Consider the following 21,569-nt stretch of genomic DNA (forward strand, 5'->3'; position numbering starts at 1 on the left):
GTATAATTATAAATTAATGGATATTTATTTTTTTTACTTTTTCAAATATTTGGGAGGGGCGGCGTCCGAGAGTCCTTATGGGCAAACCGCCACTGATTAAGGATGGTTGATAGGTTCTCGTTTTACGTGATGAATACTTAAATATCCGCTGATAAAAGAATATCCATTAAATTAAACTATTAAGGCGTCAAAGTATAACACTTTATAATAATATTATTCTTAAATATTTTATTATATCTTAAATATTTTGTCTTAAATATTCTTATATTTAAAATAAAACCCCCTAACACTAGTTCACTGTGTTTTTCTTTTAAAAAATGAAAATTAAAATAAAGTGTCACGTTGTCCGCCATATGATTTATTTTTGCTTAATATTTACCGTAAATGTCCTTGGAGGATCAGCTGTACCACCGTCCATTTCCAAGTGAACCACTACCATGGCAAAGAAGAAGTTGCTGTTGATATCCCAGGGAACATTTTGTTCAGGGATGTAATTCCAATGCCATAGGCTTCTATACTTTATTACTTGTCCTGACACATTTGAGGCCTTCCGCCATGGGCCTTCCCATTTATATCATTAATCCACATGCAGGTTAATTTCGTAAATATCGAACAGTAGATGTAAATACCCAAGTACTACCGATAAACTTATTGCATATACTCAGGGCAACCCAAGAATAGTTTAATAGGAGGCTCGGAATAATGCACTCCCAGAAAGGGCTTCTTTTATTCTACCCTTCACCACCACAGACAGTGCTGAAAAAAATGTAGGATACAATTCTGAACCCTCTGAATGTGAGAACCATACTCAAACTACCTCCTTGCTTCTTCCCGTGGTTGAATCTGTTATTCAGTGGTTTGCTCATCTGTTGTGACATTTAAAAGTTAGTATAAGGTACAACTGCAATAAATATAACTCTTTTATTGTCAACTTTAGCAAGTGGAATTATCTACAGTTATTTAACATGGAATTCCTACTCCACCTCATTCTTTTCCAGCTGCCATTCCAAGTATGTACTGGTTTCATTGAGAAAAAGGAGAATGATCACTTGATCTAGGTTAACAGAAAGGAACATTCTCGACTTGATTGGGGCCACTCATACCTTGAAGTACCCCACATCTTATAATGTATTTTTTAATCTTCAAGTAAGGCAATCAAAGTCAGTTTCCAATTGTTAAACAAATACACGAATATATGTCATATAACTACAGGCAGTATCTTGGCAAGGGGAGAGTGCAGGGGGTCTGGACCCCCTCCTCCCCCCCAAAAAAAAATAAAAACACAAATACTTTGCTTCATAAAAGAAAACAAAATATTGATAAATCGTGAAATTACAAAATATTTCTTTAAAAAAATGTTTTTTCGATTCTGAAAAGTGTTCAAATTAGTTTAACACCCTCTACTTGGTACTCTGCTTTTCAAAAGTTCTCTCTCCTGGTTTTGGACAACCCTCCCCAACAAATTTCCTGGCTACCCCACTGACTACAACGCCAAATAAATACCAAAATAGGGGTAATCAAATCTGTAAAAATCAAAAAGAGTAAGTTTAGGCACTGGGTAAAATTCAGAACGGCCACCACCTCCTGTGAATGAACCTGTGAACATGCATATTCACAAGTAGTGAATGGGAAAAAGTGACGATACTAACAGCTACAAAGTCTGGTTAATTTTGTATTATCTAGTTCACCAGAATGGCTGTTCACAGCCACATAAATAACACTGATCAGTCTGAAGATGTATGTACGAAGCCATCTTAAGTTGTATCAGTTAAAATTACAGACCAGAAGCCTCTGTAAAATAAGACTATGAAGGGAAATGGTAATAATGCCACATTTCAGAGGTAGGTACTCATCATCCATTTTTCATAGGTAATCATCCCTTTTTATTAATTCGTTCTCATGTCATGTAAAGCAGACATAGCAACCCTAAGTAGGAATCAGACAAAATATTGTCGGTTCAATGGAATAATGTGAAAAACACTACCAGAAAGGACCTTAGACCCTACCCCTTGGCAACTACAGAATTTGGGCTTTAGAGCCAGATAAAGGAGCCAAGCTAATAGGGAAGCAATACCTCTATGTATTCAATGGTGTTCGGCGAGATGTTGTGGAACATATTGCAATGATAAACGATGATAAAAAACTTTGTGTAGGTCCACAGTATGTACTTATTATCGTACGACGCGTTTCAGCGAATCACCTTTGCCATCATCACGTACAAATGCCTGACATGCCTGGCATTTGTAACATGATGATGGCGAAGGTCATTCGCTGAAACACGTCGTACATTAATAAATACTGTGGACATACACAAAGTTTTTCATTTTCATTTAAATTTCAATACCTCTATGATCACTATCAAATGAAATTCTTGAAGTATCAGCACCAAGTAAAGACAAACATAAGGCCAAATTCAGAAGAGAAAATTAGCAATCTCAATGGACAGGTACTCCTTATAAGAAATATGTAGAAAGGGAATGCCAAGCTAAGGCTCGGTAAGGTACAATGTATGGTAGGTGAGGGTTAGTGGAGGGATTATTAGTGGAGGTACACTAGATAGACAGACAAAGTTGTCACATAGCATCAAGTGGGAAACTGAAGAGAGGGGCAGAAGGTATATCAGGTAAGCAATACAATTCTGGTGAGGGAAATAAAGCATACCCACCATCATGGTGACCCAGGTGTACATGTAGACAAGTAACCATAGGGTAGGGTAATAAGCTAGCCAAAATATTTTTATGAGGAAGATCACAAGTAGGAAACCTTCACTCAGGTGACATGAAACTAATCAATACATGGTGGTAGGGAAATGGAAAGATGGGATCATAAAGTATGAATTTTGAGCTGGAAATAATAGTTGAGGAGAAGCAGAGGAATATTTCAGGAATATAATTAACAGTTGCGTAATCACCAACCACCACCACCAGATATGAGTACCCAAATTGGTACATACATTTGGAAGTCACTTTTTGGACAGGGTAATTGAAAAATAAAATTGAATGGGCAAGACAAAAAGGTCAGCACTTAAATTCTCAGTCCAAGGGGATCTTTTTCTCGCAGGATTACATGCTAATCCTTTTGTCAATACTTTTCACAATATGAAATTATCATATTTTTCCAGCCTTTATATCAACTCACCAACCTGTCTGTTTGTTTGTCTGTTTGTCTGGTACAAATCTTGTAACTCAAATTCCTGTGACTCACTTCCTGTGAAGCAAAAACGCTGAAATTTTGCACACTTCTTCATTTCCGATGACAATACATGAAAATATAACTTTTTCTCTCCAACCCCCCTTTAACCACCCCCCAGTCAACCTATAGCCCCCCAAAACATGTTTTTGATCTAAGAAGTTCCAAATGGTCGATTTTCGTGTTTTGCGACCACAGTAAAAGTTATCCACCATAAAATTTCCCATCTTTTCCCTACCCATAGGGGTGGCATTTTGAAATATAGGGAGCTTACCATTCACTGAAAATTTAATAAATATAGTGACTTTTTTAATACCTCACTTTTGGTTTTTCGGGGTCACTGAGTTTTTTTGCTTTGTGTCATATATAAACGTTGCTCATCCCCTGTAATCTAAATATAAAGGCTGGTTTTTAAAAAAAAATTTTTTATAAGAGCTTATTATTTTTTAAAACGTTCCTCCTCCTATTCCATGTTATTTCATGCATGGCATATTTTGAAGTCATTCTCTAGTGTGGAAATCATTTATTCAAAAACTTCCCATAGTTAGAGGCCCAGTTCTGAGGAAAGTGTTCACCAATAATTTTCACCATCACCTACATTGCCTTTGAGTAAATTCCTCCATTGAGGAAATATTAAAAATAATTCCAGATGTTTCATCATCCCATTATCATGTACCAAAAGATTCTCCACACTATATCTTAAACATACATTTTTTAAAGTAATTAGAGGAAATAATAACAAAAAATGATAAGAGAAAATCCACTTTCCAGATGAACACTGTCTAGTCTACTAAATGGTAGAGGAATGCATTGAAAGACATGAAATTTTAATAATATTAATTTATTTTGAGTGTAAGAGGGGAAAGGTGTTGTGAAGTGGGCGTGGTGAGGGTGCTTTGGTCACAATTTTCAATTATCTAAGATAAAATATGTTATGTTTGCCATGTAAGTTCACAACAAGCAACAGCTATAAAGGAGCTGCTATGAAATCTTCAAACATCCCTTTGGAAACACTAGTGGGCTCCTTTCAATCTCAAGGCTCTATGTAAACTAACACAATTCACTATTTTGATTGCATTTGGGGTTTCACTTTTAAATCCACTCTCAGCCATGTCACAGCACCAAGACACATTTGTAAATCAAATCAGCCCAGCCTCTTTACAAAGCGGAAAACATGATAAAATAGCCAAACAATGCACCATATGGCTCAGGCTTACTGGCACATGATTTTTTCCCATCAATCAGATAAATACTTATTTAAGATCTACATGCATGACTTCAAACAATTCAGGGCATAACTTAAAAAGAGTGCACTTTACATACAACAAATTTTATCACAATCACAACAACCATAACCATTCAGATGCTTCCCTGTCATTATCAACGTTGTAAAAATATCAACAAAATAAAAATCAATAAAGAACATAATTTACTGCTTCAGTATTCAAAGATATTTTCAAAATATAGGCACAGAAAAGTCACCTGCTGATTTATGGAGTAAACATGTAACCATCAAAAGAAAACTGAATTTTCTGATAATATCATCAGTTTCTTGATTTGTCAATAAATAAACATTTGAAAGATTCAAAACATAAACAGCAATGTATACATAATGCTTAATGAATAATATTAAAAACTTTGTATCTTCACAATCAAACATTCTACATTTTCAACTTGAATTGACCAATATGACCAGAAGAAAAAGGGAAAAATTTCATGGACTAGGTCCACTGATTATAATTGGAATTTTGAGGTGCAAAATCTAAAAGGATCTCAGTAAACAATAGAACATACACAATATTTGGGACATTATAAACATGTTACTCAAGATCATGCACCTTGAGTTTGCTCTTTTACGAAGATGTAACTGGCCTAGAATTCCAAGAATAACCATCAACATTACAAAGACCACACAGGCACAATCCTTCATAACTGTATCCAAATAATTCCCAATATTTTCCTCATATTTTTCTAATACCAGTCTTCCAAAATTATTTAACGAGGAATTTGGCTCTTGATTAGGTGGGGTTTATTCTCACAGTTCTCAAGCATGACTGATAAAACATTTTCTTTTTGAGTCTTAAGCTACACAGTAGCTAGCACAGAAAAATAATGAATTTCACAGGCATGCTTGGGTTCCTTGTCAGGCACACAAGATTAACCATTCACACACACACACGCAGGCACACAAAACTTTCTACGTCGCACCATTACGTTGCCTCAGACCCATATTCTTCCTAATGGCCCAAGGCTGTGGTGGATATCATGACTGGAGCTTCACACATTCACTCACACATTATATTGCTTCCTTAAAGCTTCTTTCCCGGACGCTGAGTGTCATCACCGGCCAAGTGACAATTTAAGTTTTTAGTATGTATATTATCTCTATACATGTATATAGTAATATATATACACAATATATATAATTTCAGGCCTTTGGCCAGACTCCCTACCCCTCTGCGGCTTACTTAAGTATATTTTCCCAGGCATAACCCACCTGCCCAGTTAATGCAAAACTCAGGTATACTTGGTGAATCATAGAGGAGGGGAGTTTGGTGACTGGGTTGCCAGAAGAAATAAAGTAAATTGCAGAGTGGACAAAACTTGTGAGTGTTCTGGCATTCCCTATTAGGCCAATCTCCATCACTTTCCCTTAGGTTCATCATATCCAGAAGCAAAAAAATCCTTTCCGGAAGATCAGGGAAAGCCAACGAGCCGCAGGTGAGGGTGAAGGATGAGAAGGTGCTGCTGGTACAAGGGCCATGGAAGCGGTAGACGAACGAGGTGGGTTACGGGGGGGCCGAGGAGTAGGGCTGGGGGAGGGCTACAAGTGAGAGCTGTGCCCCACCAGTTCATAGAAAAGAACGTATGCCTCGTTGGTCACCACATTTCGAGGAGATACTGTTGAGACCCTGAAAAGAAGAGAAAATTATGTTACCAACACATGAGATATGCAGGTCCACAATCCTCCTTCGAAGTCATAAAATAGGTAGGTACTCTGGTCTAGGGACTCTTAAAACAGGAAATGCCTGAAAACAAGCCACAGTGGCTTTTTTGGGGTGGGCTACAATATGAAATGCGATGTGGTGAATTTTGTGAAGATAGATAAAAATAAACTCGGCATAGTGAAAGTAGAATTCATGGCTCCTTATCTCACCGATAACTAAGCTCCTATTTATCATTAATGTGAATTATAAATTTTAAAAATATATAATTATACATATTATTTTTTAATTAAATAAGTACAGCTGGTATTTTTACCGCACAGCAAACATACATTTTGAGGATATTTATCCAATTAACTAGAAAATTAGAATTAGACTAGGAACTTACTTACACTTACTTATCCATAAGTAAGAATGCCTCAGACAACAGTTCACTTTATTGTCACCTGTGGCACTACGTTTGAAAACTAAAAAGACCCTTCCTAAATGCTCACCGCACTTAAGGGACTTGTTCACCAGTACCTTCTTCACAGAAGTTTCAGTTCCTCTTCCAGAGTCCCTACTTATGACTACAACATTTAAATGTAGCACACACAAAAATTCAAAGTATATAATGACGCCGTTAACATTTAAGGAATGAAAAATAATTAGGGGGTGTATACATGTCAGCTAATTACCAGGAGGTCTGTATGTCTGGAGGCTCTAAGCATTGTTAATTAAAACAAACAATGGAAGTTGATCTCATAAAGGAGTAATCAATTAACTTTCCAGTCATCTTGCTTTTTGATTAGAAAATAATACAAACTTACGAATTACAGAACAAGTATTCACTAGCTGTGAGTTTTTTCCCTAACATTATAAAAAATATTTCATCACTTAAACATTTTAAGATATTTTTCCTAACTTTTCTGGCCTTTTAAACTCACTCATCAATTAAATGTATAGTTTTCATTAAGTTTGCTTTGCTTTGTATAGCCTCAATAATTTAATTTCATATTTTGTACAGTACTTGTTGTATGTTGTTCTTAATCTCAAAGATGAGAAGACCGTTTGCCTGTCAGGCCCTTGTTCCCACCCCCCCCCCCCCAGGAAAAAATCCTAAGTCCGCCCTTGGACTGGACTGATTGTGAGATGTTTTCAAAATCAATTTATATTTTTTTGAGGCAAGTGAACTGAATGTGTCAGAAATAATTTATTTTCAATCATCATGCAAGTAAAGCAAATTTACATGTAGTAGAAGTGAAAGTGTCAAGGATTAATTTAATGACAAAAGATTGGATGCTTTCCTGGCGTATGCTGGTAGTGAAGGCTATTCGAGTTCTCCACCGGGTAATCTCCTCCATGGCTGCCGACGTTTCACTCAGCCCTGAAGATGGAGTACGACTTGTACCCCGAAACGTCAGCAGCCATGGAGGAGATTACCCGGTGGAGAACTCGAATAGCCTTCACTATTAATTAATGAGTTATTATATAACTTACATGAATAATAAAGAGAAAAAAATCAAGAAATAAAATCCTTGGTATTGATGCCAAACTTACCTGGAGTCATTATATTCATGCCAATCCCCATTGTAAGGGTGTTTGCAGTAGGCTGTATAATGGCCTGAGTAGGTGGTTCCAGAATGATTAGCTACACCATAAGCATTGTACACACAGCCCTGACCCCTGGATGCTGCATATGCAGATAGGTCAAGTCCAGTTAAAGGAAAATCAACATTACAGTTCAACTTCCCACGGAACCTTTCCATGGGTGAGAACCTTTTGAGATGCAGTACTAAGATTCTTGGAAACTTCTGGATGGAGAAGCTCTTGGTACACTTCCGCCTCACTTGACACTTGGAGCAAGTCTGAAAGGTGAAAGTGTCAAGAAGTTGTCAAGTCAAGTCAAGAATAGATGAAATTAAGACAGTGAAATTTTGCATGTTAAGACCAGCATCAGAATGCTACTGACTAAAATATCCTTCAGATTTTTAACTAAATTACATTTCCTTACAGTGCAAATGTTGCATATGAAATGTACTAAAAATTAACAATATTAAAAGTACTAGCAATTATGTATATTGGAAGTTATTGGAAGTTGATGTATGACAACTTTCTCAATCAACAATCCTTTAGCAACAGCATAAAGGACAAGCAGAAGCCCATCCTGAAAGATAATCCATTTCCTCTTTGCATGATGCTTAGAGCAACTCTCCATTATTTTAAGAGGTAATTTGAAATATTTTCCTTTAAAAGGCAAACAAACATTACTGTTTCTTAAACAAGGCCAATCTACATATAAAGGAATAATATGATGAGCAGACATGGGGAAACCAACAACAATAACAGACACGAGACATATTAACTTTTTTTTTCAGTCTTCCCAACTAAAAGGGAAACTTTTACCAGCAATTTAACACCTAAGTTGAACACTCAAATGTTGGTAGAGTAGCTCAATTCTGCAGCAGAAAGTGAACTCCAGAGGTGTATCTTGAAGAATGCTAACACCGAGACATACAGACGATAGCACACATACATAATCCATAAGTTTGCCTCCATAAACAGAACAAGAGCCATTCAAGCAAAAAGGTGAATGGCATGTCATTCATAACTCAGATGGCAGAAAAAATAAGTACCACTATTCACTCAGTTATCAAACAAACATACAGCCCAGTTAATATCCTAAACTTAGACTGTAAGTAATTTAAGTATACCAGAACTAGCTACAGTGATAACCTAACGGAGTCACCCGCAATGCACAAATTGTGCAAAAAACCTACAGAGAAAAAATCATTCGCATTGACCACGATTCAAACCTGGATCCCTCAATTTCCGGCTGACTGGGTTAGCCAGTTAAGCTACTGAGGCTTTCCCTGTGGAAATTTGAGAACTAAACCAGACTATACTATAGTATTGACTGCTGGGCATATGATGCGACAAGCAGTCGAAAAGTTTGCCAAAGCACTCGGCTGGAAATTGGGAATCCAGGTTCGAATCCCGATCAAGGCGAATGATTTTTTTCTCTGTGGATTTTTTGCACAATTTAGACCAAGGATTTGGATATGGATTCACTTCAAATTGCAAAAAGTCTCTCCATTCCACAAAAAAGTTTCTCCACTGGGAGTTTTTTCATCTGTCTTACCTATTCTTTCAAAGTATGAGCCCCATGTTTACAAAGATACATACATATTTTGTGGTAATATTAATGCTCACAAACTCAAATTGCATCACAATACACATAACACAACAATACTAATTCATTTTCATACAGCCAATCACCAACTCAAACACACCTCACTATTTCCAACCAGTATTTCCTACTCATTGGTGAGGCATATCTTCCAATAAAAGCTTTCTGAATCCATGTGAAGAAGGCTTTGCAGTTACTGCATGTGCTCAAAAGACATTATGATGAGAACTATAGCACAGAATTCAAAAGCAATTCCATGGGAAGGGGCACTCAATGGATCACAAGCATGGGATAATGGAAAGTCTGCTCAAAATATAAGGGTAGTTAGAGACCAGGAGTTGAAAAAAAGACAATGAGGGAGAAACAGGAGGAAGAAATGAGAAACACAGAGTAAGATAAGTACTTGCCTAACGGAGCACAGCTCGCTAACGAAAAACTATGTTATCATAGAAAAAATCACTTTCCATTAATATTCACGTATAAAATTTATTGCTGAGTAAATACTTTTCAGTGCATTGCTGGACAACAGAAAACCACCACACCCTGGGACAAAGCAATTGCAAGAAAAACAAGGAACAGTAATCTACTCTATTGCTTCTTGAAATGCTTGCTGAAGTTCAGTCTCCTTCCATATTTCTACCAGCCACACATTCTTCACAGTTCTCCTCAGTTTCTCTAATTTTAGGGGGCATTTCATCATCACTTTATTATGGCCGCTGTCAATTTCTGCCCAGGGGTAACTTTTGCACTCTTACACCTGGTTTCTAGATCTCCACTTCACCAAGATGTAGTCTATTTGATATCTTCTGAAACCTCTTCTACTTTGACCTTCTCCAATGATAGCATTCCCATCCCCTAAAATCATAAGATTATCTCCCCCTCTTACCAGTTTGATTATTTTCACAAAATCTTTGTGTAAGCCTAGTACCCCTTCATCTTCATAGTCTGTCGTTTTAATATAAACCTGTACTTCTACGGTATCTACCAGAATTATCTCGATGTTAACCATGATTATTCTTCAATTATACTGCAGATAGCTATTCACCCACATTCCGGTACTCTTCCTCCTTCCACAGAAACTTCATGGACATTAAGTATCATCAAGATACACAATTTTACCCTACGAATACCATCTCAGAATGCCATCACTTTTTTAGCACACAACTGCTTGAAGCACAATAAAACTCCTTAATATTGCAACTAACCACTATGCCTAGAGCTCGACCCACCTTCTGCCACGCAATGGACATATTTACTGCCTTTAAGCTTAGCAGCGAGTCAAGAAATAATGCAAAGAAAATAATTCTGAGAAAGAATTAGAATTGGTATGGAATATGGGAAAGTTGAGAGGTACAATCCACCAACCCTTGGGTTTTTACACTATTGAAATATTCTAATCAACTTGTCCTGTTTAGTTATGGAATGGTAATGCTGCATATGAATAAAAAATAGATGCTATTCTTGCCACTATCATTGCTAGCCATATTCAGCTATTATATTAGTATTGCTTGATAAAGGCTGAAATCTGAAGGCCAAATAGGATGGCCATGGGCATTATTCATTTAAGTAATACACTGATACCTGGCAGCATAAAAAATGTTGGTAAAACCCAATGTTAGTACATTTTTTTAAAATAGGAAAGGAAAGGAATTAAGGACTAGAGTCAAATTTCCTTTCCCACCTACCTTTAAAATGAAAGGAAACATTTTTGAAGAGTTTTTCCTGAGAATGAATCCAAGAATCACAGCTAATGGTACAGTAATAAAAACAAAAAAAAAATGCAACTTACAGGCTTCTCTTCACCATCCAGAACTTCTTCCTTTGTAAAGAGGTCGAAACATTGCTGCAACCGAACCTGACCTGTTCGAGGTGGAATAGGAAGTGACAAGTCCCAAAATGGATCAAATGTCACAGAACAATGGCCACACACAGTACACTGAAGAGTTGACTTTAACTGTCCGACAAAAATGTCCACTATTTTGCTATTATCCATCCTCAAGTACCTCTTCCAGGCTTCCATTGCTTTTTGGTTATCACTGAAATCAACAGCATGATTTCGTTAGAATATCTCCCAGAAACATATTTGCAGAGATTGGTTGGGTTAGTGCAATAAATAAACTGTTCAGCATTTAAAAAAGTTACCAAATAGAGATTTAGTCAAATATAGTTGAAAATTTACTGTGTCAGAAGGTCTTTTTGTAAATGAGTAAAAAATAGTGCAAAAAATATATTTCCCATACTTTCAATTCAAAAAACACAAAAGTGTTTTACCTCTGCCTAAAATAGAAACTCTAGACTCGTTTCTGCATCCAAAGCAAATAAAATACATGATATTTTATTTTATCCATCACTGGCTTAGGTCAAAACTCAATATATACAGCTCAATAATAAAAAAAAAATACTGAACATAAACAAGTAGACTATTTTCAATTATTACAGACCATGCACGAACGAACATACAGAAAAAGATTACCTACTAACTAGTGTTCCATTAATTATTTTACTGATTTCACTTCATTATTTTAATCTATATTTCAAAATTAAAGCAAAATAATAGTAAATGAAGTATTTTCATTCATGATAGCTAGAACGTTTTATTCAGCTGATAGAGTTTGAAGAATTTTTTCCACAAGTCCATAGCTACATGATTACCTCAAAGAAGGATCAACATCTGGGAGAATAGGTCGAGAGGATGGTTTCGTAACGACACGATTCACATCTTCATGCAAGCCCTCCAAGAGGTATCGCAGAAACTCCTGGGCATCTTGCTGTGAATATCCAGTGAATCGAGGGGCAAATCTTTGCAGTTGTGCTTTCAGAGCTGTGGTGTTCACTGCAGTGCAGAGGGTACTGCTGCCTTCAGGGTATCCCCAAAGCTCTTGGATGACTGTTGAAAAGGCTGTAAATAAAAATGGTAGTTCGTAAATGGAAGCAAGCAGCATTCAATCAAAACCACAAGAAATAATGGGATAACTAAGATATAACCGATTATTACATCTTTAACAGTAACCATTCTGCATTCTGAGGGAGGTAATACTTAGTCCCCGCTGTTTCCCTTTAGAAATAATGCTTACCTACTTTGACTCTGTATTTCACACCACATTATAATATGCTGATTCTATTGGCATAATATACCACCCTGGCAATATATATGGTCGGACAAGTATAATAAAGCAAACACTGTAAGTCACTTAATTCAGATAGCAATAAAAATTGTAATTAATTGAGAGAATAATGAAAAAATATATTTTACACAAAAAAGTATGTAAAATGTAAGCCAAACCCCAGATTACATTATTTTAGTATGCCGTGTCATCCAAGTTCCAAATTGAAGATTCAAAACAGTCTTGTGGCATTGTAGGCAACAAAAATCACACCGACCGAACGTTAAAATAAATTTAAAGCAGCAAAAAAGAATTAAAGGTACAAAATGGAAAGGGAAATATCTACTTCTCATAAACTATGCATTAAAATTCAATATAATATTTGTGTTAAAATACGAATGGCCAAACATGTATGTAGTAATTTGCGACATGGGAAAAATTACAGCAACAAAGTAAGGGCCCATGGAATGATGCAGAACCATACTGCATTTATGGTAAACTACATGAATGACCCTGATAGAGATTTTTAGCCTATAGCTGTATATGTCTCTTGTATAGCAGCCATTTCATTGCCTCTTCATGGGAATTTTGCTTAATGACATAGCAAGTCGCATATGGAGGAAGAGTTCTTGAGTTTCCAGCCAGGTCCAAGGGTTTTTCTGCACGGACGTTTCGAAGGCTAAGTCTGTCATCGTCTTCAGGGTGAATCTGATTTCACCCTGAAGACGATGGCAGACTTAGCTTTCGAAACGTCGGTGCAGAAAAACCCTTGGACCCCGCTGGAAACCCGAGAACTCTTCCTCTAGTCTATTCACCGGGAAAACCTTAGATCCTTCAAGTCGCACATGTTTGACGTCACTTTGGTGACACACCTACTGCACAAAAAGTAACAATGAAAAGACTATAAAATAATAGCTTTCCAAGCAATAAAGAGATTTTCCAGTTCATTTTAGATAATATTAGATTTTTGCACCTCAACTCATCAGTAAAACCATGCATACAAAGATCATGGATTTCAATCTTACACTTAATTCTCATTGGCATCTGTATCAACCTCCTTCAATCAACTCTCTTCACACTGACTAGACATTAAATCCTCCAAGATTTAGGTATAACATAATTTCGTTGGGTATTGCCTTACTTTCATAATTTTAATACTGAAAAATGTAAATTGCACAAGACATTTAATCATGGGAGGGAGGCTGCACTGCATGAATCAATTCACAAATGAATGCTTCAATTACAATCGGCATCAACATGAACCTAAACATCAGGTAAAACCTCAAGCTAAGAAATATTTGAAGGGTAGCAATGAGAGGAAAAACTAGCCGAACGTTACTCTCTTCACATTGATATTATGATATTTAAGGGTCATTATTATCTTGATAATGGACTTTACCACGCAGTTTGAAGAAAACCTGAATCCCTCAATGAAGGGAAGATAGTGAGACATCAATTAAATTACCTCTATTCACAAGCAAACACGAAATAAAGATAATTTTATTAGTCTTTTATTTTAGGTATAAAAATTTATGAGAAAAATTAAGTCATAACTAAGAATGCAATTATTGATTCAAAACATTTTTGGTAATTACCATCAGATTCCACAATAATATATCACAAATATATTAGCTACTGTTTTAAAAATTCAACAAACAAACAACAACACAACTTTTATTGATCGAAATCAAGGTTATATGAATATGTGCAAAAACTCGCAATCCTGGTCAAGGCAAATGATTTTTTCTCTGTGGAGTTTTCGCACAATTTGTGCATTGCAGGTGACTCCCATAAAAGCTATCACCATGGCTAGTCCCAGCATACTTAAAATTATATGAATATCTTCAAAAATTAAACAATGTTATAGAATATAAACATTTTTCACTTAACCCTTCAAGGACCATTAAAACACCCACTTCCTTGTGATTAAATAGCTATACCGTACACCTAGATTCAAATAGTTAGCTAGCAAGTTGTGAGGAGCCTTGACAACAGTTATCATGCCTATGCCTGCACTAAGAATTTAAATTATTGCAGAATAACAGCCATTCTTTAATCAACCTAAACTCAATAACAATGTGAGCAATAGCAATACTAAGTTGGCAAAACAAAAATGAATTAAGATTCAATACCATGTTAATATGAAGTGAGTTTATAAACTTTCACTTCCCAAGCAAACTAATTATCTCAATATTTCAACTAACCTTTAATAAGAGCTCCCTTCATTGAAGAGTTAGTAGTGTTTAAGTCAGATGAATAATTGTCACCAAGGATGTATTCCAGAAGTGGTCTTGTATTGCTGAGACATTGAAGAACTGAGTTCATGAAGCACTGAAATATAATATTTATGCCATAATAAGACGAACCAACATCGCTAGCAATAATGAAGATTATGAAAGTGAGTAATATGAACGAAAAAATTAAAGACGCAAGCTTACCGTATTTCCAAGGTTGCGAAGCCCCAAAAGGCCCCCATTTTCAGCTGTGTTGTTGCGCACCGCCTTGCTAGAGAGCCGAGGAGAAGCCGTTATCACGTTGTTCTCCTAAAATACGATGAAATTAAAATCACCATGGAGTCAAATAACCAAGAACAAGGGGACACAGAACAACCCTTGAAAACTAGCACAATATTCATTTTTACATTTTGTAATGGTCACAAAGACAGCCAAAAGAATCGCATTTTCACTATCTTTTATTAATCAAAAAATCATTCTCAATAGCTTAGCTATCAAATTTTAATAAATTAATTAAATTCCATGGGTTGTTCAGTGTTCAACATGAAAACATCACAAATGTAAATAGATGCACAATAATGCTCATTTTCTTCAATAAATCCTGATTAATCTAATGATGATTCAGGTTTAATTGAAGAATAGGTCCAATTTCATAATATACGGCTGATAACTATGGAACAAGGAAATATTGTGAATACACTTCCCTTGATTAATATTCAAATTGAAGTGGTTCTGCCAAGAAACTTTGTTGATGAGGTTGCCATTAATTTTTCAAAATATACCCTTCATTTAGTACTCCATCAATTACTGTTAAAAAATTGGTATTTTCATTTCATATTTTTTGGAAATTCTTTATAAAATTCACAGCTTTCTACAGGCTCTTGTAGCAACGATTGGAAATGCAAAGAGAAAATGTAGATAGTAATAAGAATGTACGTAGGGGAACCTGGGATGGAACAGGGTGACTTATAACTTGTAAGCAACACCAATCTGGACTAATTATAGTAATTGCCGCTTATGCAGCACCTTTTTTCACACTTGAAATCGCTTACCCCGTTCCACCCCACCACCCCGTTCTACCCCGGGTTCCCCTACATATCTCCAAAACACTGATACGGTGAACTACAATATACACAGCAAATAAAATAAAAAGTCCTTATCTTGTGTTTTGGTTATTTATAAAAATGCTGTTATTGTAGTAACATTAAAAATGAAATGATTAAAAAGCTCAAATCCCTGAATATTACAGTAATATAAAAATACAACCTCTGATAAATCTTCATGCCATTTCAATCACTTGAAAAATTGAAGGATGTCATCTATGAAAGCAGATTAAAATAATTTTTATAAAAAGCAAGAATTAAGTTCTTCTTTTGAATTAATTAGTCTAGGCAGAACCACCTTACTTCCATGAATATATTTTTACTGTTATATACTTGGATCAAACGGCAGCCTGATTCAACCCATATTATAAAAGTGGTCACCAGTCTATTTTCTATGACTATAATAACCTAAATAATTGTACAAGTGGTTTTGACATGATATCATTCATAGAAAAATACACACAGTGGCATGAACCAGCATTTAAGGAATGACTCAAGACCTTGAGAGTAAAAGCAATTGGAACAGTTCCTAAAAATGTTTTCAAAGGTACCCGAATCATTTACCATAGTCACATTTTGGGCAAATAAAAACATGACAGTAATTAAAGAACCATACATACTACAGTTTCACTGTCTCCTTTCAAAAGTAATTTACTTCTGCTTCAAAAAGTCACTCTTATACAACTGCTATAACTACCATCACTCATTCCTCTCCACTTAGATAAGTATTGCACGAGGCTGAAGATTACTATAAATTATTATTCTTTATTACACATTTAGTACTAGTAACTTATGATGCCACATCCCATATGAACAAAAGACAGTTGATTGCTAGCATCATGAAAGTGGAATAAAAAAAAATGATTGAGAGTTGAAGTACAGCAACCTTTTATAGGGAAATTTTCCCTCCAATTCATCTTCAATCGTATCTCTATTATTACAGTTTGATCTTCAAATTATTAATGTTTTCATTATGAGATAATACGGCAGAAATTACTGCAATGCTACCAATGAGAGAGGATATTTAAACAGTGAGGAAAATTACAGCCAAAATAGAAGAGAATAGTGTGTATGAGATTCTGTTCTTTTGTACCCTTCAATCAAATACCTCTCACCATGATACCTACAGAAAAGAAGTAACAAAAAGAGTTAAGACCAAGGAAAAAAGTGTTCTTTGGATTTAATTATACTGTACCTTGTTGTAGCATTTGGTCAGCTCTCTCAGCTTGAGTATTGACTACACAAATTTGTCACACTAGAGCTATTCTGTTAGTGCATAAGCTGATGTTAATTGGCCCTATATATGAATACTGGTGATTAGTACATGATACCAGTCAGTAAATATTTGCTTGAGCACTCATTTTGGTGTGCAAATGTGATTGTGGATATCATTATCCTTCCTAAACCTTTCTCCTCAAAACGAAATCTAATTAAACACATTGGACTGTTCGTTACTTTCCTCTGATCCTAACCGGACACTGGGTAGATGGATTTTCTTTGCAAACTAACCACAGAACAGGAGACTCATAAGGGTGTATTTAAATCATTCAAGGTAATGGCAAAACAAATTGTAATTCCATATCTTGAATTTTCATTTAATGGCTGAGACCAATATAAATAAATGAAGTTAAATTATTATTGGCTCCCTCCTAGATTGGCTAATCAATATCCTATAACAACTGTAATCATGTTAAACAAATAAATATGCCATCAAGCATATTCCCGTATTGTGGACATAACAAAGATAACACTAGGACATAATGCAACAGAATCTTATGTTAGCAACGTCATTTACTCCAGATCCTACAAAATTATCATCACTATAAATAAATTATCCTCCCTAACTTAAATAATCAGCTGCGGACATTAAACATAGCCACAAAAATTCATCACACACAATTAAACCCCAATAATATCTAATGGTAGCCCCAAATAGTGTCCATATAATTTTTTTAAACCCAAATAGCTTTCACAAAGTTATAAGCTCATACATAAAAAGTTATCAAACTAATCTCATGACGCATTCCTAATCAGGCAATACTGGAACCAACATTCGTGCTCTTAAAGCTTTGCTCCCAAGAACAAGAAATCATTATCACAGGGGTATGGTTTTCACTTCATGATCTCATCTCAGTGACGTGGGGTGAGGGACGTAGTGGGAGAGGTAGACCGTAATAGGGACGTATGGGAATGAATTCCGTTTAAATAGTACTAGCGCAGAGAGAGAAAAAGATTTAACTTCCTGGCTGGGATTAAAGCGAGGAGGGGCGATATGCTGCGTGAGAGTGAAGGGCACGGAGGGATGGGGGGAGGGAGAGTGAAGCGGGATGAGTGAGAGGAAGAGTGTGTGAGGGGGAGGAGGGAGTTTTTCGAGGGTTCGCGCACGGATGGAAGAGCCCGAGAAGTTCACCCCACCACTCCTATCGACGGAGGCCGCAAGGTTGGCCTAGCCACTCCGTTCTGCAGCTGCGCGGACTCTCGCGGAGGGGTCCGCGGGGAGAGAGAGGGCTCCGCAGCGGCCCTGACACCGATTCCGGAATCCAACGCGTCGGTGAAGGGCAAACGTAGAGCCGGCACTACGCCGATAACAGCACGCGTGCGAGGGAAGCGAGGAGTCGGCGGAGGGAGCGCGGGAGGGGTCTCGCTCCCCTCGCGGCACGGCCGTGTCCGAGGGTGTGGGACTCGCGATGCAAACAAGGCACGGGTTGGCGCGCGAGGGTGGGAGGGGAACGGTCGACCTTAGGGAACTCGGTCGGGACGGTCTGTTGGATTTGTGACGTTACGTTAAAGGTTCCGAGCATAAAATGGACTCCTGGTATGACCCCTAAGCGCCGCCCACACCCATCCCTTAAACCCGTTCGCCAGGGCGTCTGAAGGATGGACGAAAGCAAAAAGATCGCGGCCAAATGGATCAGATAATTCTTTATTACCCCGTACCATGTTCATGAGCAGAAAAAGGCTAGATACTAAAAAGACACACATGCGGCTCAATACTCATTACTTTTAGAGTAAATCATAATGATATACACATCAATAGTACCGACGATTAAGTGACACACTCATGGGCGTTTAAAATGTTGTTTCACAGTTTCCTTAAAATGTTGATTTCATTCACATTTTCCAATATTAAATCTCACCTACAACTTGAACAACCATGGTTGCCTCCCCCCCCCCCCCCCCCCAGTTTTGATCCTGGGTACGACATTGGACACACTGAGATACATACGAACGCAACGTGATGTTTTTTACCCCATTATTTTATTATAAATTCAATAGCCCCACTAAACCTATTTCTTGAAGCCTGATTCTATCCGAAAGTCGCAAATCAGCTGCTTCCGGACTAAGAACTGCGGGGCAAAATTGCTTGAAAATATAGCTTTATCAGAAGGAATTTTTCCAAGGGCCTGGATTACATAGACGAAACTGGTAGAAATTACATTGCAGAGTAAAGTCTGGTCACTTTACGGTTCCAAACGGATGGTAAAACTGGTCGAGATTTTTTTTCAAAATGTGACTACGGTGAGTGCAAAAATTATTCGGACGGTATTTCTTTCCAGCCAATATTACTGTTTTGACTCCATTGCACTTGCTATTCGGATTCGACATGAATGTATTATTATCATTTACTGCTCCGGTATAGGTTTACATATTGAAAGAACGAGAATTCGTCGCTCCTTAGCTATAAATTGAGTCCAATAGACGAATATACAAAACTTTCGCGAGCAAAAAGTATTCGGATACACGGTGCACGTCGATTTACACGCGTTTATCGGAGCCCACCGGTGTCATTGGGGTCCAGCTGTGGGCGCACGTGCTTCCCCTTGGCTGTGGAGAGGTGAAACGCATCTTTGACCGAACGGCGACCTGAAGTGTTGACAGGCATGGGACGAAAGGCAACTGAAACGACTGAAGCTGAGCGAAAGCTCATTATTAGATACTATAATCAATGTAAGTCAATGAATCAAATCGCTGGACTTGTCGCACGACCTTGGTCAACTGTGTACGACATAGTAAATCGGTTCGGGAAGACCAGTTGAAGCAAAACGGTTACCACGGCCGAGTAGCAAGGAGGATGCCGTGGATCAGTGTGGTCAATCGCGAGAGGCAGGTAGATTTCAGGCGGGAACATCAATCTGAGCCTTTAGAGTCGTGGGATCGCGTGATTTTCACTGACGAGAGGAAGTACAACATATTCTGATCTGATGGTCATCCAATGATGTGGAGTCAGAACAATACTGAGCTTGATCCCAACAAATTGAAAGCAACAGTGAAACATGGGGTTGGTTCTGTGATGATGTAGGGGTGCATGGGCTCGATTGGAGTGGGTAGTTTGCACTTCGTGGAAGGGATCATGGACTACAAGATGTACATCGTTATACTGAAGCAAAATTTTTAAGTTAATACTGAGAAGATGGGACGGAGAAACAAATATATATTTCAGCAGGACAATGATTACAAACATACGGCAAAGAATACAAAGCTGTGGATCGTGTATAACACATTCAAAGAGTTGAAAACTCCTTCACAAACACCAGACCCCAAATCGATAGCACATCTATCATCTATGGAGTAATCTGGAGAAAAAATTTATGTAATGGCATACATCAAACAAGAATGACCACAAGACTGCTTTGCTAGAAGAATAGACGAAATGTGTCACATCAAAATTGGTCCATTCAATGCCAAATCGCCTTCAGGCAGTCCTGAAAACCAAAAGGATTGCCACAAAATACTAATTATTGCGTAAAGCGTGCCTTATGACTTCATTTAACATGAAAAATTCAGGTGTCCGAATACTTTTTGTGCGACACATTTGAAGTTATTTTTCTATTTTGTTTAAAGTTTCTAAAGTTTATTATTTGCTGCTGTTGTGTATGCATAAATAAAGATTGTCTTTAGTACACACTGAAAATTATTTCAAGCCAGAAACATAAGCGCAACAGAGTGAAAATGAAATATTAGCTAGAAACAAGAGCTGTCCGAATACTTTTTGCACTCACTGTAAATTTCTGAGAAGTTTTAACAAGTCTTTATCAATTTAAAATTGCATTTTATAGAAATGAGCTTGAATCCAAAGAATTATTACATCTACATAATACCCTGCGAGCCACCTCTAGGGTGTTTGGCAGGGGGCGAGAGAAATGAGAAAAGCATTACATGATGAGAGAAATTGTCTGCCGCGTGACTCGGGGTATAAACGCCATTTCAAATCCACATTCACACTGAGAATCAGCAATGAATCGGACGGACAAACAGGAGTCACGACCCTCCGGACTGGAGCCAAAAGATACTTTCGTGACCTTCACATCTCCTAATAACATTTTCCCGAAGTTCTTTTTCACAGCTCGAGCCCTAAAACCCTAAGCCACTAACCCTTGAGGTGCCTCTCGGGGTATTACGCAGGTGCAGTGCGGTCTGAGCCGGGAGGAGGGATTCGAAGTGAATATTTTATTTTCGGAGAAGGGGTCGATTTGGCTATTGATACGTTAGCCCGTGCTAGGCACGAGAGCGCTCGATACGAGTTTGTGATAAGCACGCGCTCCGAACAAGGACGACATTGTGGGCCTCTACCGTTTTAATGTTCTTACTCGCGCTTGTGTACGATTTCTGGGGCGGGGAGCGTGTGCGAGGAAGCCTCGGCGTCGACGGGGAAAATTACTGCAATGCACTCGAAATGGACTAACTACGACATGCCCGCATTACGAGACCAACAAGCCCTCCCGCAAAGAGCCTCCCATCCATCGCTTCCGGAACTCCCCTCCAAACAGTTCATCCTCGAAATGGACGGCATTAAAGCGAGGCTCGGAAACACATGATCCAGAGCG

The 21,569-nt window shown here is 37.5% G+C and overlaps 1 protein-coding gene across 3 annotated transcripts in view; it reads right to left on the bottom strand.

Moving 5' to 3' along the window:
* Positions 1 to 4,014: 4,014 nt before the first annotated feature.
* LOC124153740 (ubiquitin carboxyl-terminal hydrolase 2-like) overlaps positions 4,015 to 21,569 on the bottom strand; it is a 140,418-nt gene continuing 122,863 nt past the window's right edge. For all 3 annotated transcript variants that reach the window (XM_046527078.1, XM_046527077.1, XM_046527079.1), the window contains exons 3-8: positions 14,846 to 14,950; positions 14,612 to 14,738; positions 11,956 to 12,202; positions 11,093 to 11,339; positions 7,674 to 7,981; positions 4,015 to 6,101 (exon numbers count right to left, since the gene is read on the bottom strand). In XM_046527078.1, coding sequence (XP_046383034.1) covers positions 6,014 to 6,101; positions 7,674 to 7,981; positions 11,093 to 11,339; positions 11,956 to 12,202; positions 14,612 to 14,738; positions 14,846 to 14,950 — 1,122 coding nt within the window. In that variant the 3' untranslated portion in view covers positions 4,015 to 6,013. The remainder of the gene's footprint in view (positions 6,102 to 7,673; positions 7,982 to 11,092; positions 11,340 to 11,955; positions 12,203 to 14,611; positions 14,739 to 14,845; positions 14,951 to 21,569) is intronic.

The sequence above is a fragment of the Ischnura elegans genome, chromosome 2 (genome assembly GCF_921293095.1).
Source record: "Ischnura elegans chromosome 2, ioIscEleg1.1, whole genome shotgun sequence".
NCBI classification, from domain to species: domain Eukaryota; kingdom Metazoa; phylum Arthropoda; class Insecta; order Odonata; family Coenagrionidae; genus Ischnura; species Ischnura elegans.